The sequence below is a fragment of the Trichechus manatus genome, unplaced genomic scaffold (genome assembly GCF_000243295.1).
Source record: "Trichechus manatus latirostris isolate Lorelei unplaced genomic scaffold, TriManLat1.0 scaffold00005, whole genome shotgun sequence".
NCBI classification, from domain to species: domain Eukaryota; kingdom Metazoa; phylum Chordata; class Mammalia; order Sirenia; family Trichechidae; genus Trichechus; species Trichechus manatus.
The window spans coordinates 27,035,203-27,053,555 of record NW_004443941.1 but is presented as its reverse complement, the minus strand read 5'-3'; the positions used below and the strand labels follow the sequence as shown (position 1 = coordinate 27,053,555).

The following is an 18,353-nucleotide window of genomic DNA, read 5'->3' as shown; positions in this document are numbered from 1 at the left end:
ATCTTAGATGGCCGCTCACAGGCTTTTAAGACCCCAGACACTACTCACCAAGGTAGAATGTAGAGCATTGTCTTTATAAGCTGTGTCATGCCAATTGAGCCAGATGTTCCCTGAGACCATGGTCCCCACAGCCCTCCGCCCAGCAATTCAGTCCCTCAGGGAGTTTGAACGTGTCTATGGGGCTTCCATGACATTTCCTTGTACAGGTTGTGCTAGTTTCCCCTGTATTGTGTACTATCTCACCCTTCACCCAAGATACCACTTATCTATTGCCTATGAGAAAAAAAAAAATTTTTGATAGAAAAAAACTGATATAATTTTTACCTGGAGAGCAATCTGGGAATAGACATTAAAAGCTTTTAAAATGTGCATTTCCTTCGACCTAGTAATTTCACTTTTAGGAATTTATCTGATAGAAATAATAAAAAATGTGTGCAAAGATTTCTGTACAAGGATGTTCATCACAGAGTTTTTATGATCTTGAAACACTGGAAACAGCTTAATCATAAGATACTAGTTTAAAAGTATAGTCTTTCTGCAGTAATTAAAAATTACATTTTAAACACAAATATTATATTGTGATGAGATCAAGACTGAAGTAGAGAATAAAGAGAAGTAGGTATTCAGCTGTATAAGTCTCTAGTTAAATGGATGTACATGGTAGCTAGTTTCTCATTAAATGAAAAATAATAATTAAAAATTTCAAAGTTTGAGGTATTTTTAATAACGATGTTTGGTATTAATATTAATTCAGTTATATTTGTTATAAAGCTTTTATACCTCTACTATGAAGACTAGAATGTGTTTTTAAAAAAATCTATTGAAGATTCATATTTTTGTAGTTCTTAAAGAGTGCATTCATAGAGAATAAAAAATCAGTGTATTGAAAGCCATTAGTAATTAATTTTAACTTCCTGCTTATAAAAATAAATATAAATCAATTCAGAACATTACATTAGTAACATACACAAAAACATTAATCTTTCAGATAGTAAACACTCCTCAGACACAAGTGTCTAATATCAAATCAGATTTGTAAAATACAGATCTTCATTTTAGACTATTGGCTTTTTATAAAAAAATACTTACTGTTCTGTTCTTCACCAAGAGCAACCAATGTTTCAAGAACTTTGATTCCTTCCTGAACAGCTACAAGTTCAGTGTCACTGGTTGGTTTGTTTCTTTCAACAGCTTTTAGCTTTTCAACCACTATTGGAGCTAATGAGTGGATATAGGGAGTTGAAAGGGCACGATTGGAATGCTGGAAGACTGAGAGGAGAAGCTGGTAACATTTAGCTTGAACCTATATAAGAAAACCATTTTATTAATTAACATGTGCGATAGTTCTTATTTGCTCTACATCACAATGCATCTTAATATATATGGAAAACAAGTGATACTGCAGGATGAAAATAGAAATGTGGGATGCATTAATGCCATTTGCTACTTAGAGAAATGGAGTAGCATAATTAAACTTTCAATAAGCTAATTAAATAATATTAACTGAAGAGAAATTAATCAAATATAACTCAGTTACCAAATTACCATACCTACATAATTTTTATATTTCTCTAGTGTGGAAGAAATTAGAAACCAAGAATTCTAATTTCTGTTACTTAATTCTTCTTTTAATTTACAAATGTCCTCACTTTAAGGAAGTTAATATCTGAATAATCTCAAAGAAAGGTGTAACAATACACTGCTTAAACACCTCAAACCAGTCTGGATTCCCTGGAAATGATTGCTTACACCACTTTAAGCATTTCAGGCCTGGAAAGTAAAGTCTCACTGGCTCCACTTTAGAAAGATTTCGTATTAATAACAACAACAACAACAAAGGAAAGAAGGCCGATCAACATATGGGACAAATAGTAGAATAAAAATGTTTCGGTGCTTTGGTAGAACAGAAGTGGTCAAACCTAGCTAGACATCAGAAATATCTGGGAATGCTTTAAAAATACAGATCCCTAGACCACAAATTTGGAGATTCTGATTCAGGAAGATAGTGGTAGAGTCTAGGATTCTGTGTTTCTGAACTGCTTCTTTTTCTGATGTGCAACCAAGTTTGAGATCATTAGACTTTGACACAGTAAGACAATAAAACTTATTTTCTAGAAAAACTAGAGTTTCCAATAGGTTCATTAAGACATGTCAAATATTTTAGATATTGGAAAATTTCTGCATATGTATATAAAAATACATAGACGCCTTTCTTCTCTCAACAAAGAGGCTGCCAAATTAACAAAATCAGAATAAATGATCTTTAAGCTAAGTATATTGAATATAGATATTAAAAATGAAGTGATAAAATTATTCATGGAGAAAGACAATTTTGAAATCCTTTTTTTTTTTTTAAAAAAAAGGGTAACATTTTTGTTGTTGTTGAAGTTGTACTTTCTTAGGAAAATGGAGGTCATTAATACATTATTAAGGAGCCCTGGTGGTGCAGTGGTTAAGAGTTTAGCTGCTAGCCAAAAGGTCGGCAGTTCAAATCCACCAGTCACTACTTGGAAACCCTACGGGGCAGTTCTACTCTGTCCTATAGGGTCGATATGAGTTGGAATCGACTTGACGGCAACTGGGTTTTTTTTTTTTTTTTTTTAAATATATTATGGCTAGAAATAATTTTTGTCATGTTTCATTATTTTTATTACTAGTATTAAAATGTCTGTCAATTAGTTGCTATTATGGGTAAAATACCAAATAAACTTTATTAAAAACAAATTAGGCTACAAAATTTCTCATGGACTTTACATTTCCACAAAAAACGTGTTTACAATTTTAAACAAAAGTTGTCACTATTTTAAGTTTTACAACTCAGAAAATGATTAATTGACATGTAAGTAATTTTTCATACAAATTATTCTGTAAAAATACCATCTGCCAGGGTTGACACGTCGTGGGGTTGTTAATCAATGTCATAAAACAATATGTGTACTACTGTTTAATGAGAAACTATTTGGTCTGTAAACCTTCACCTAAAGGACAATAAAAAAAAAAATCCCATCTCCCATCGATTAATCTTAGGAAAAATAAAACTTCAGTATTTATAAACTGCTACTGGATTTATTACTTTTCTCTATTATAACACTTACAATAAACTTGAAAAATACAGCAAAGTAAAGAATTCTTAAAAATCATTCACTGTCCCAACATCTAAAGATCACAATACAGGTAAATACTTTACTTACATACCTTTCAGGATGTTTTCCTCTACCAATAGCCTAAAAAACTCTTGCCCTCACCTCCTTCTCTCTTTTTATCTCTTCTGCCAGGCAAAAGCTCAACTCCAGAAAAATCTAAATATCTGTCTTTTTTATGCCTGTACTAGGGCTACTGAGAGCTGACAGAAATGTCACATAAATGGGCAGTTCAGCATCACTATAAATTCATGGTCATCCATCTTAACGGGTCGTTTAAACTGCCTCTCAGAAATTCTGTTATTTATTATCCTCCTTGATTTTGGCATTATCAACCTGTTTTTTTTTTTTTTTTCAATCTACAGAAATGCTCCTTCCTATTAGCTTCTAAATATGTTCAAATTTCACTTATATCAAGAACAAACAAAACAAAATAAAAAACTCCCCCTCAATACCATATCCTCTTCCAAATCCCCATTCCCCTCTTCATAGTCAAATTTCTCAAAAGATTGTCTCTCAAATTCCACACCACTCTTCTATTCACTACACTCTGGGTTCCACTTTTACCATTCCAATGAATCTTTTCTTAGAATACCAATGACCTCCATGTTGCTAAGTTCCAAAGTATGATTTTTAGTCTGATGTTACCCAAGCTTTTAACAATTAGACACAGTTAGCCACTCTCTATACTTAAAACAATCATTTCCCTTGACTGCTGGACCACCACGCTCCCTTGTTTTTTCCCCTTGCCCTTCTGGTCTTTCCTTCTCAGTTCCTTTTTCAGGCCAAAAAATACTGTAGTTGCTCAGAGCTACCTTCTTACTCTACACACTTTCCTCAGTCAATCTCATCCATTCTCATAGTTTCAATAACATACCTATAAACCACTGGCTTTCAAATTTATACATCAGGCCATACTTCTCTTCTGAGCTTAGATCTCCAGATCCAACTGCCTAATACACGAATCCACCTAAATAACTTAAGAGGCATCTTAGGCTTAATATGTCCTAAATGAACTCATTTCCTCATCCTCAAATCTGCTCCTCTTCAACTGTTCCTTATTTCAATAAATACCACTACTATTTGTCTACTTCCTAAAGTCAGATATCTAGATGTCATTTTTGACATTTCCTTCACTCTTACAAACCCATCCAATTTTATCTAATCAATCATGAGGTCCTAATTTATTCGACTACCTAAATATCTTTGGAATACATCCATGTTTCTTCCCCATTGCTACTACTCAACATCAACAATAAACAGCTTCCTAACTGGCCTCTTGGCATTCATCCTCGACTCCTTCCAATCTTTTTCCACCATGCAGAGGTGATCATTTAAAAAAGCAAATTTGCTATCAGTCCCCTGCCTATTGTTATCAGTCACCTATTGCCCTTAAAAACCCCAAAACAAACAAACAAAAAATAAAACAAAACAAACCTGCTGCCATCGAGTCGATTCCGACTCATAGCAACCCTACAGGACAGAGTAGAACTGCCCCATAGGGTTTCCAAGGAGAGGCTGGTGGATTCGAACTGATGAACTTTTGGTTAGCAGCTGTGGCTCTTAACCATTGTCCCACCAGGACTCCATCCTATTGCCCTTGGGGACAATTATTAAAATCCTCAACATGAACTATAAGTAGGGTAATCATTTATCTTGGTTTTCTCAAAACAGTGTCAGTTTAGGCCTATTATCCTTGTGTAAATATTAAAAACATCGTCTTTCACTCTCAAATGCACTGGTTTAGACAAACAATTCTCATGGTCAGCCAAGCCATAAAGTCATAAAGCTCTTCCATGATTTGTGCACTCTCTGGCATCCTTTTATAGGCTCTTCACACTCCAGACATACTTATCTTTTTTTCAGTTTCTTATCCCAGAGTCATGTACTCTCTTAACTCAGAGCTTTTGCCCATGATATTCTGTCTGGGTAGCTATTCCACATGTTTTTGCCTAGACACCTCCTAGTCATCCTTATTAACAGCTTAAACATACATTCCTTATGTGGCCTTCCCTAACACCACAGAAAAATGTAGCCCTCCTGTAGGAAGCCTCTATAACAACTTGTATTTTCCCTTTATAAAACTCATTATACATCTAAAGCCTGTCTTCCCCACTAGTCTCTAAGCTCCATAGGGGAAAGGATTATGTCTGTCTTGTTCACTGCTCTATCCTCACCATCTGGCTCAGGTCCTAGCACATAGGAGCTTCCCACTGATATTTTTTTTAAGGCTTTAATAAATGGAAAGTCTACATGTATACTGAAGAAAAATTACAACTAAGACTTTAATCTCATGTTGGTACAGCTAAAAGCAATTAAAGAATAAAAAATCAAATAGTGTGTTGTATCATATTCTAAAAAAATTACTTCTTGAATCTTCAGAGACAAGGGTGGTATAATTTCCTTGTTGGCTTCAACTATATATATTATCTAATCTAATCCAATACATATTATCTAATCTAAATTTTTCCTCAAGCAAGTGAAATCATTCTTTCTGTATATATTAAAATGTCAAATTATTTTAAATAAAGAACATGGAAGATTAATCATGATACTATCCAACAACAATTGAGTTAAGAACTTTACAGGCATTATTTTATATAATCCTCATAAAAATCTCATGAGATACCATTCGAATCCTCTTTTTACAGATTGGTAAATTGAGCTGCAGTTGCTTAAGTTCACTGTATTAACGTGGTAGAGATGGAGCTCAGACCCAGGCAATGTGACTGGCCATTATACGTAATTGTCTCTCTATAAAGATTACAAAATAATCCATTAGACCCCTTTTAGCTCTAAATTTCTATGATGATTTGAAATACACAAATAGATCAATGTAAAAAAAAAAAAAAATCACTCAATCTAGACGATATCCAATAGTGTTTAGGCCCAATGATCTTTCTCAGTTTTTCCATTTAAAAACCATATTGCAAACACTTAAGATTTTCATTATACGTAAACCATATTTTAATGAATCAACTTGAAAATTTCCTGATAAAGTGGAATGTTTTTCTCTATGTTTAATTTTTTTAGGTGTAACTTACCCATGGGTCACATGAATTTAATGCATTTTTAAATCTGTTCATGCAGCCATTCTGTAATGACTGGACTCCTATTATTTCACTACTAGCAGACCACAGGAAGAGTGCAATTGCTGTTAGCATGCTTACTTCATCAGGCGTAGACACAGAATCTTCTGAAAATAAAAAGTGAAAGCAATGTACTGTTTCTAAAATGTTTTGGAATTCCAATCTTGAACAACCAGCCTTCCTCCCTCTCCTCCCCCCCGCCTCCATATTTGTAGCAGTGTGTGCCTCAATCTACTACAGTCCACAAACAATATATGAGTAGAAGTCATCTACTGCTGAGGAAACTGGGGGTTCGTTATTACAAGTCTCTGTACTTTAAGTCCTTTCTCCTTGTTTTTCTAGATAATATGATACTAATTAAAAACTTGTTTTCAGGCAAAAATCCTCACAAGAACTCTAATATGGAAAACAAAGTAAAATACAAAAAATAAAATGAAAATAAAAAATTAATTAAAAGTAATTTGACTTGTTTGGGGCATAGACCGATCAAAAATTTCAAACCTTTGTATTCCAACAAAGTTAAATGACAATAAGATACTCTAATTTATTAAAAAACCCACAGTAGATTTTGTTAGTGATATCACCTTTCTATTCAGTAAATTTGAAAACCTACAATTTCTATTAAACCGTAAGAAGATATCCTGTACAATTTCCTGAAAACAGTATTCTAACAATCTTAAAGAATTTCTTGCTATTGTAATCATTTATTTAAGAATAGATGCAACTTTAACCTAATGAAAATAAAGTATGAAATTAGTTAACTTTAAGAAATACATAAAATATGTACATTTATTCTAAAGAACCACACTACTGAACAAATAAAATAGAGACTCAAATTATTTTGTGATACCATTTCTTCAACAGCTGAACTTACGAATACTCTATATGTGAATATGGGCTAATTTGGTAACTTTAAACAGACAACAATAATCAGTACCTTATCAGGATTACAAACACATATATTTGGGTTGCTAACATTATCTCATAATGAGGGTACCAGTTATTCGTAAAATAGGATGAGCTAAGAACAATAGTCTAGAAGAAGTCCATTAAATTCTCACAAAGAAACAACCAGTTAAGAAAAAAAAGATTTAAAATTTGAAGGATGTAGCCAGTATATAATAATCTGAGTTATACATGTTAAAACCTGAGTGCTCTATAGTAGGAATATTATTCTACTATTGAATGGTGGAATGAGAACAATCTCTCACACCAGAGTTTGTGATATCACAAGCAACTTTCTAAGAAAACAATCATTTTCTTTTTAAATTATGACTTTAAGAAGATTGTGGCATCTAAATACCATTCTCCACTAAAAGGAACCAAGGTTTTTTGGAGAAGTGACTAATTCCAGAACAGAGACAGGAAAAATATAAGATGAATCCGTTATACCTTGGTGCCAGAAAGTAAGGAAGTGCTCAAGAATTATGCGGACATGTCAAAAGGACACAGGAGCCACCTTGAAAAGCTCCCAATGGCCAAATCTGGGACAATCTGAGCATCAAAACTGATGATAACAGTAATGGATCCACTGTATTAAGAAAAAGAATCATGAGTCTGTTCCGATTGTAATAAACACAAACATATAAATAAGTAATAAAGGAAAGGCAAAAAGGAAGCTCTTCCTTCCAGTAGAATCACCAGTCAGAACAAGGCCTGGGGCCGACTGCAGAAAAGACCATCAATTACTCATATGTAAGTTCAAGTTGAAGCTGAAGAAAATTAAAACAAGTCCAAGAGAGCCAAAGTACGACCTTGAGTACATCCCACCTGAATTTAGAGACCATCTCAAGAACAGATTTGACACACTGAACACTAATGACCAAAGACCAGGTAAGTTGTGGGATACCATCATGGATGTTATACATGAAGAAAGTAAAAGGTCATTAATAAGATAGGAGAGAAAGACAAGACCAAAATGGATGTCAGAAGAGAGTCTGAAACTTGCTCTTGAATGTACAGTAGTTAAAGCAAATGGAAGAAATGATGAAGTGAAAGAGTTGAACAGAAGATTTCAAACGGTGGCTCAAAAAGACAAAGTAAAGTATTATAATGAAATACGCAAAGACCAGAGGTTAGAAAACCAGAAGCGAAGAACACGCTTGGCATTTCTCAAGCTGAAAGAACTGAAGAAAAAATTCAAGCCTTGAGTTGCAATACTGAAGGATTCTATAAGCAAAATATTGGATGACACAGGAAGCATCAGAAGAAGATGGAAGGAATACATAGAGCCATTGTACCAAAAAGAATTGGTCAACCTTCAACCATCTCAGGAGGTGGTATACAATGAACAGCTGATGGTACTGAAGCAAGAAGTCCAAGCTGCACTGAAGGCACTGGCGAAAAACAAGGCTCCATAAACTGACGGAATACCAAGTGAGACGTTTCAACAAACTGATGCAACGCTGGAAGCACTCACTTGTCTATTCTAGGAAATTTGGAAGACAGCTACCTGGTCAACTGACTGGAAGAGATCCATATGTGTGCCCATTCCAAAGAAAGGTGATCCAAAACAGTGTGGAAATTATTGAACAGTATCATTAATATCACACACAAGTAAAATTTTGCTGAAGATCATTCAAAAGCGGCTGCAGCAATCCATCAAGAGGGGAACTGCCAGAAATTCAAGCTGGATTCAGAAGAGGTCGTAGAACAAGGGAAATCATTGCTGATGCTGGATGGATCCTGGCTGAAAGTAGAGAACACCAGAAAGATGTTTACCTGTGTTTTGTTGACTATGCAAAGGCACTCGGCCGTGTGGGTCATAAATTATGGATAACATTGCGAAGAATGGGAATTCCACAACACTTAATTGTGCTCATGCGGAATCTGCACATAGGCCAAGAAGCAATCATTTGAACAGAACAAAGGGATACTGTGTGGTTTAAAATCAGGAAAACTGTATGTCAGAGCTGTATCCTTTTACCATACTATTCAATCTGTATGCTGAGCAAATAATCCAAGAAGCTGGACTACAGGAAGAACACGCCATCAGGACTGGAGGAAGACTAACAACCTGCGTTATACAGATGACACAACCTTGCTTGCTTGAAGTGAAGAGGACTTGAAGCACTTACTGATGAAGATCAAAGACCACAGCCTTCAGAATGGATTATACCTCAACATAAAGAAAACAAAAATCCTCACAACTGGACCAATATGCAACATCATGATAAACAGAGAAAAGACTGAAGTTGTCAAGGATTCCATTTTATTTGGATCAACAAACCAATGCCCATGGGAGCAGCAGTCAAGAAATCAAATGCATTGCATTGGGCAAATGTGCTGCAAAAGACCTCCTTAAGGCATTAATAAGCAAAGATGTCACCTTGAGGACTAAGGTGTACCTGACCCAGGTGTGGTGTTTTCAATAGCCTCGTATGCATGCAAAAGCTGGACAATGAATAAGGAAGACCAAAGACTTGATACATTTGAATCATGGTGTTGGCGAAGAATACCGAATATACCATGGGCTGCAAGAAGAACGAACAGATCTGTCTTGGAAGAAGTACAGCCATAAAGCTCCTTAGAAAGGAGGATGGTGAGACTCTGTCTTACATACTCTGGACATGTTATCAGGAAAGACCAGTCCCTGGAGAAAGACATCATGCTTGGTAAAGTAGAAGGTCAGCCAAAAATAGGAAGACCCTCAATGAGATGGACTGACATAGTGGCTGCAACAATGGGCTTAAACATTGTGAGGATGGCGCATGACCAGGCAGTGTTTCTTTCTGTTGTACACAGGGTCGCTACTTGAGTTTGAACCTACTCAACAGCACCTAACAACAACAACAAAGTGGAAGCTCTTCCTTTCAGCAGAATGTCAGCCAAAAAAAGGGATAAAGAAATAATAAAAAATAAATGTAGATGTTAAAAAATTATCATTTGGAAACCACCATAGCAATAACTGATTCAGGCAGAAAGTGTCAATAGATGCTTAAACCACCAAATGAAGGTTTCATGGGGAACAGATAATTGAAATAGTTTCAAAGCATTGCTCTATAGATAATTTATTATTTATAAGAGAAAAAAATGGCAATTTTATAGTGAAGAAACATGGAAAACACCTGCTTCAACAAGTTATTAAAGTTCACATCCCTAATAATAGGATAAGCCGATATTACATGCCTCCTTATATGATGCTCTGAGAAAGATATAATATTGCTAATGTAGTATTCCTGCAAAAAACGCATAACTGAATCAAATCATGAGGAAAAAATCGGACAGCTTCAAATTGGGGAATATTCTACAAAATAGCTGGCTTATACTCTTCAAACACACTAATGTCATGAAAGATAAAGAAAGGCTGGGGAACTGTTCCAGATTAAAGAAGACTAAAGCAAAGTGACAACTAAATGCAATGCAGGATCCTGGACTATAAACTGGATAAGTTAAAAAAAAAAAAAAAACAACTTTGACAGTTATTATTGCAAAAACTTGTAAAATTTACATATGAACAATAATAGCATTGTATCAATGTTAAATTGCCTAAATCTGATTAATTCTTCTGTGGTAAGAGAAGGTTCTGTTCTTAGGAGATCTGTGAAGGACTTAGGGGTGAGGGGTCATGATGATTTCAATTTATTCTCAAATGGTTCAGCAAAAATAACGATAATATTAACAATAATAATATGTGGATATAGAGAGAGTGGCAAATGTGGCAAAATGCCAATAATGGGTGACTTTAGCAGAAGGGTATGCTGGAGCTCACTACAATATTCTTGCAACTTTTTTAAAGTTTGAAACTCATTTCAAAATCAAAGGTTTTAAAAATAAAAAAAAAAATTGCAGCAATCTTAAGAGTGATTCATTAACATCTGAGATTTATGCACGTGTGTGTATACACGTACATACATACAGAAACACAGTTTGTGAAAGTCGTCTTTGATTTTATAATAGGAAATATCATTTCTATAATGGAAATTCCCTTATTATAAAACTTTTCTTGTAAAGCAAGGAATTCTGCTTGCCTTGCCACACATATACTATATAAATATACCCGTGACCTTGATCCTACTTTGTAACTGACCATGTCTCCTGAGAATTAAGTTCTGGACAGAATATCTTGGGCAAGTTCATTGTCTTACTATACCTTCAACGTCATATGAACGAACCAGCGTGATAAAATATCAAAACCTTCCTTTACAATTGACAATTAAAAAATACATACGATAATTGACAATGGATCCCTCACAAAAAATTAAAACAATATTTATATTAAAAAAATTCTTAACTATTTTTTTCTCATTATTCATATGTATCTCTCTATCTATACATATATACCCTGGTTAACCAGTTGCTGTCAAGTCAATTCTGCCTCATCGTGACCCCATGTGTGTCAGAGTAGAACTGTGCTCCATAGGGTTTCAATGGCTGATTTTTCAGAAGATTGATTTTTTAGAAATGCCATGCCTTTTTTCCCAGGTATCCCTGCATGAACTCAAACCTCCAACCTTCTGGTTAACAGCCAAGTGCATTAACCATCTGTACCACCCAGGGACTTTACATATATACTCATATGTACATATATAAATATGGCATCTAATGTTTCTTTCGTTTGTTAAAATCTACTTTAAAAAGCAAAATATTCAAATATTCCCTTAACATATAAGTCATGATAAAGCTAAAATAGGTTTAGTAGCATTAATAAAACTAACTAAACCTTTTCATTCCAAATAAGTAAAATTAGAAAAAAATTCAGATTATAAAAGTATTACATGTTCATTGTTTAAAATATAAAAAAGGTATGCAGAATAAGATAAAGCTTGTAATTCTACCACTGTTTACTGTTAAGGTTTTGGTTTAATTTCTTTTGGTGTGGTTTAATCTTTATATATTTATAAATATGAATTTTAATAAATAATTCAAATGAAAATACCATTATGTACTTTATAATTTTCTCACTGCCAGACAGTTATATTTATCACACATTTTCGTTGTTGTAAGCTGCCCTCAAGTTGCTTCTCACGGTGGCCTTACGTACAACAGAACGAAAGGCTACCCAGTCTTGTGCCATCCTCATGACTGTTGGTATGTTGAGTCCATTGTCGTGGCTATTGGGCAAATAGGCTGCAAATAACCTTAAACATAATTTTTTGATGAACAAAGTCAAAGGGTATGAATTCTTAAAGGTTCCTTGTACATCCTGCAGAACTGATTCCCTGACACTTTAAACAATTTTAAACTCTCTTCAGCAAAAATATGAAAATGTTATTCTTCTGGTACCCATTCCAGCTGTGTGTGCACAGTCACATATAAAAAAATCAGTTTAACAGACAAAAATTTCTATTACTTTGTTTTCATTTGCATTTCTTGGTCTACTAATAAGGCTGAATTTTTTTATATGCTTGGTAGTCATCTCTTTTTTTTACTAACTCTTGTTCATTCCTTCTATTGGGTGTTAAAGGCTTTTCTTATAAAATCTCTTTCTATATTAACGGCATCAACTCTGACATAATGTTATTGTTAGTTTTTCAGTTGCCTTTTAATATAAGATGTTCTGACAGGTAGAAGTTAATTTCTTTATAGTCGAATAGATTGATGTTTTTTTCTGTGATCTCTTCCACTGACTTATACCTAAACGGTCCTTTACCATTCCAAAATAAAAGATTCACCTATATTTTCTTTTTCTAAAAAAAAAATGTTTTTGGTTCTTTAACATTTTCTTCATAACAGACATAAAATCTGGAATAAAAAGTCAAACAGAAGACAAATGGACAAAAAATATGAATAATCATTTCCTAAAAATGCAAACACAAACATGAAAAATTCTTAATCTCACTAGTAAAATGAAAAATGCAAATTAAAACAGTAAGATAGTACATTTTAACCAACCAGATAGTAAAATTAAAAAATCTGACAATAACAAGTGTTGGTGAGGATGTGAGGAAATAGGAATTATCACACACTGTTGGTGGGAATGTAAATTCAGACAGCTGCTTTGGAGAGCAATTTGGCAATGTTTGATAAAATTAAAATTAAAATATGTTACCAATTCCATTTCCAGGTATATACACTGAAAATGAGAGCACATGTGCATGAGGAATTTACAAGGATGTTCACTGTAGCAAAACTTGTAATTGTGAATAATTAGGGACAGCAAAAGTAGCCATTGACAGGGGAATGAATAACATATGATAAACAGATATGATGAAAAACCACACGGGAGATAAAAAGAATGAATGAGAGTTTTAAAATTCCACATTAATAGATCTGAAAAATTTATTGTTGTGTGAAACAATAAAGGTAGAATGAGATAGTATGATATCTATGCAATTTAAAAAAACACAAATAGAGCTACCATATATAGCTCATGGTTATTATTCTCCCTCTATATAGTGGAGTATGTCGGTGGTGCAACTGGTTAATGTGCTCAGCTGCTAACCAAAAGGTTGGTGGTTCAAGTCCACCCAGAGGTGCCTCAGAAGAATGGCCTGCAGATCTACTTCTGAAAAATCAGTCATTGAAAATCCTATGGAGCACAGTTCTACTCTGCCATACACGGGGTCGCCATGAGTTGGAATCAATTCAATGGCAACTTGAAAAAAAAAAAAAAGTATATATTTATTAATACATATAAGTAAATTTATTAACATATTGACATATTTATTAGTATAGAAAGTATCTCTACTAATATACGTGTGTGTGCGTGTGTTTCTGGAATGGAACACATCGAAATCAAGATTGTGGTTCCATCTGGAGATACCACAGCATGGCGAGGTACTTCAACTTTCTTTCCTATTTTATTACTTTTGTTTAAAAACAACAACAACAAAAAAAAAACACTTCAAGCAAACATAAAAATACTAACAATTTAGGGTACATTTTCTGTAAGTTTGTTTCTTCTTTTAAAAAAAATTTTGAAAATTCCCCCAACATGAATCTACCTGCTAAAAAAACACAAGGGCATTTAGAGTCAACAATCCAGAAAGGGGTACTTACGTTCATATCTGAAAAATGTGACTAAACCACCTCTGTGAATTGAGTCAATGTTATACAGCAGGTTTCTGACACCCTTAATTAACCAATTAATTAATTAATTAACAGATATCCTAACAAAAAAAATGTTTAAACTCTGATCAGGTTACCTGGCTGAGAATATTCCAGGATGCATGCAAGAGTACTGCGAATTAGAGCTGTCCATTGTTTTTGAGTTTCCTCAGTTTTGGCCATTGAAAGTGTCACAATACTTTTGATCCCTTGAAGAGCTGCACTGACTGGTGGCGGAACCTGATTATCTGCAGATTTTATTGCTGTGTCTTTCAATATTCTTGCAATTAAAAACAGAATCGTAGGCAGTACTGTCATACACCCTGAAATAAAAACAAATTAGATTGCCTCATAACTATTTCAGTTCCCATCTTACAGTTGTTTCAATTGTTTATATTTTGTAAAATTTATTGTGGTTTAATATTATTTCCTTCCCTGTTTTTTGGACAAAATTTACTGCACTACTGTTATTATAATTCAATGTTGGAAAAACAAAATAAGAAAATGGCAAGTTATTTCAAAGAAGACAATATTTTTTTCTTTTTCCAAATAGCCTTGTTTTTATTACTTCTAATATTTTATCTATTTAATATTTTATGCCCTTCATAATGAAAACGATAAAAAAAAAGATGGAGAAACAGAAGCAAAGCATTACTATATACTCTGAGAGAAGCATCTGGGTGACTTGGTGAATCATAGCAATTTTAAGACATATAATCAATCATCAGTATACCAAAACCAGCCTAGTCAAGCCAGGAAAACGACGATTACTGGAGTAAGCAAAGAGAAATGAAAGAATCCTAGAATTTGCAGCTGAAAGGATTTTAAAGTCATCAAATTCAATCTCCCACTTAATGAAGGAATCCCTTTCACCACTCTCACATGCACTCATTGTAGCCTCTTGCCTGCAAAAGTCCAATGGAGAATTCACTATTTTCACGTACGTAGAGTAACTCTTAATCAACCTGATGGCAACTAACAACAACAACAAGGTAACTCTAAGGGCTAGAAAGGTCTTCCTTGTGTTGAGCTTAAGTTTTATATCGAGTTCTACCTTCTAGATAAAATAGAGGGAAAGTCTACTTTTCTATCCAATAGTTCTTCAAGTATCTGCAGATAGCTATTATGTCTGCCTCCAATTTTTTCTTTTTTCAGTCAACAATCATTTCTTTAGGTTTTCCTTAGAGTTGGCTGTCACTCTTCTCTGATATTTTTTAGTTTGTCAATGTTTCAAGAGTGGCAACCAGACCAGCAAATAAAGGATTTAGTAATTTTACTTTTTGTCTATCTGCTAAAATCCAATGTCTTCTCCCAAGCTGTAGTTCTAGCTCTTCCCTGAAGTTTGTTTGCAATGTATCTGAAAAGAGCACCTTAGGTTTTTGGTTTTCTAAATCTTTAATCTTTTTAGGCTCCTAAAGGTAAACAAACCCTTTAAAAACCAACTTCTCATTTCACATTGAGATTTAAGAGGAAAAGAAATCTTAACAGTGCTTAAGACCAAGGCAAGCTCATCTTCGTCTACTGTAACATAATGTGTTCCCATATACTGATCAATACTGTACCAGCAGGTGAACAAAGGGATGGTAAGTCAGAGAGTATGGTAACGGCCGCTGCCACCAAACGAGCACTTTCTTCTGAGAGTCGAGTTTTAGTGGTTATGTGACTTGGAGAGTCTGACATCTTGGTACTGAGATGTGGCATATGCCGTACTAAAATAAACATCAACAGCTCCATAGTTGCAAAGACAAGAGATTTTCCAGGAATAAGACCACCGCTGTCACCTCCTTCTCCTAATACGGGACAGGGATCTTTTTCCATATCATCTTCATCTTGGGTAAAAAAAAAAAAATTGGTGAATTTATCAGCAAAAAACAATAACAAATAGTAGATAAAACAACACAGTAAGTATATTTGAGAAATCTTTCAAAAAGATTTACAAATAAATGCCTTACTGACGCCATATTTTTTTTTTGGTATAATTCTCTGCCTTGCTAGAATTCTGTGCATTGACCTTTCCTTAAAACTAATGGACAATTTATTTTTAGTTGGAAAATTTTTATTACGTATTTATACACACACACACACACACACACACCCCTTATGTATGTGCGTACGTGTCTGTACGTACATTTCATAAAAGGAATAAACATGTTATTAGGTTGAACCACATGATATTGCATGTTTGAAGGTGAAAAACAGTCAACTATTACCATTTTCATTTGGTTCATTCTAATCAGAGTAAAATCAATTTCAAATCTTCTAAATTCATTTTTTAATTAAAATATTTAAATTAAAAACCTCCTGGTATTAATATTTAAAAAAAAAAAAAAAAGGATCCATGTCAAGGTTAGTGAAATTTCTAGTGCTTACTTAGAGTGTTTCTTTTTTCTTGCAAATAATCCTGAGCAGCTCTGACTATCTGCTGTACAACTCCAGTAACCAGCAGCTGGACGGACGGTGGGTTCCAGGTCAGTAGGAGGCGGTGCAAAACACTCAGCAACTCAACACCAATCAGCTATTATAAATTAATACACAGAAATTTAATTCATTTTATTTTCAAAGGTCAAATTTGTACTATCAAAATCTGAGAAAATGCACATGCAAAAAAAATTGTTAGGTAAAACTAACATATAGAGACTGTAACAAATAAGAACAATATGACAATCTTGAGAAATGCTTGCAAAATTTTTATCCCAACTTATCTTCAGGCAACAAATGGCTTTATTTATTTACACATTTAAATAGATTTTATATTCAGACACGATCATTCTCCTATTCCTTTCCTCTACTTGGGCTAAACACTTTTGCTAGAGCCCAGTGCCATTAAAATATATAATTTCCAACCTACACTGAGTACACAAGGGTTTTCTACCAGAGATTTTAGGTATTTTTCATAAGTGCCTCTCCTATTCATCTCAGCAACATCACAAACTTTCACCATCCACATTAAGCCTCTTATTCCATCATCTTCCACATCAAGCCCTTTCAATGAACCTGCCTCAAATTTCAAAGATGGAAAAAAACTTATCTGCAACCAAAGCCGTCTTTATTTCTTTCCTTAAGATCAGGTATCCAGCCACTTACCTAAAGCTGATTAATCAGTCTTTCCTCATGTGTTCCCTATCCCATCCTACAGATTTCCACTTCCCAGGGATTCTTCAAGGACCTCAATCATATCTCATAGGTCCTCAACTTCTCTCTCTGATTAGGCTTCTTCTCCTCAGTACAAGGAAAATGATCCAGTCTTTCCTATCAAGTGTTCCCTTCTCCTCTACCCCCCCAAAAAACTTCTCAGATCCCTCTATCTACCTCTACATTCTCTGTTATCTCTGTCTTGCTCCTTCCTTTCCCAGCCCAGATGCTTCCACATCCTTCATCTTCTCATTCACTCCTCCATCTCCCACAATTTGGCTTCTACCCACCTATGAAAATGTTCTCCTTGAGGTCACTGATGATTGCCTCTGGACTCTTTTCTGTCTTTATTTACTGAATTTGTTCCTTATGACAATGTCATCTCTCTTCTTGAAATTCTTCCCTTGTCTTTTATAACTTCACTCTCTTCTGCTTCTCCTCCTACTTCTCTAGTTATCTCCACTGCTGATTTCTCTCCCATTTCTCACTCCTTAAATGCTATTTAACCCTAAGGTTCCAATCTTGGCCCTCTTTTCTTTTATTCAGTTTTCTTAATCTCATGTACTCATTATTTCTCCTGAATTATGAAAAGAGCCTCACAACTGGCCTCCTGTCTCCCTTCTCATCTCTTAAAAACTAACCTATACAAGGTTGGTAATGTGATCTTTCTGAAATAAAGTTAATCATGTCATTCCTCTATCTAAACATTGTAAATGATCCCTATATCACTTTCCATGTATGGTTCTAACTCCTTGACATGCCATAAAGAAGTCTTCATGGTTTCTGTTGTCCAGCCTCATCTCCTAACAACCCCTACATGTTCCATTCACCTCAGCCATAGTAAATGACTCCAGAGCCTTTGAACTTGTCATGTTCTCTTATGCTTCCTTTCTTTGTACTTGCTGTTCTCCCTGAGAGGAAAACCCATTCCTCTTGTGCTGCCTTGCTAATTCCTCTTTTAAGATTTGATTCAACCACCATCTCCTCTGAGAAGCCATCCTTT

The 18,353-nt window shown here is 34.4% G+C and overlaps 1 protein-coding gene across 2 annotated transcripts in view; it reads right to left on the bottom strand.

Moving 5' to 3' along the window:
- Positions 1-18,353, bottom strand: part of HEATR5B (HEAT repeat containing 5B) — a 114,650-nt gene that overhangs the window by 6,459 nt on the left and 89,838 nt on the right. For both annotated transcript variants that reach the window (XM_023736033.1, XM_023736041.1), the window contains 5 exons: positions 16,589-16,733; positions 15,781-16,047; positions 14,317-14,541; positions 6,185-6,336; positions 1,090-1,303 (listed from right to left, as the gene is read on the bottom strand). In XM_023736033.1, coding sequence (XP_023591801.1) covers positions 1,090-1,303; positions 6,185-6,336; positions 14,317-14,541; positions 15,781-16,047; positions 16,589-16,733 — 1,003 coding nt within the window. The remainder of the gene's footprint in view (positions 1-1,089; positions 1,304-6,184; positions 6,337-14,316; positions 14,542-15,780; positions 16,048-16,588; positions 16,734-18,353) is intronic.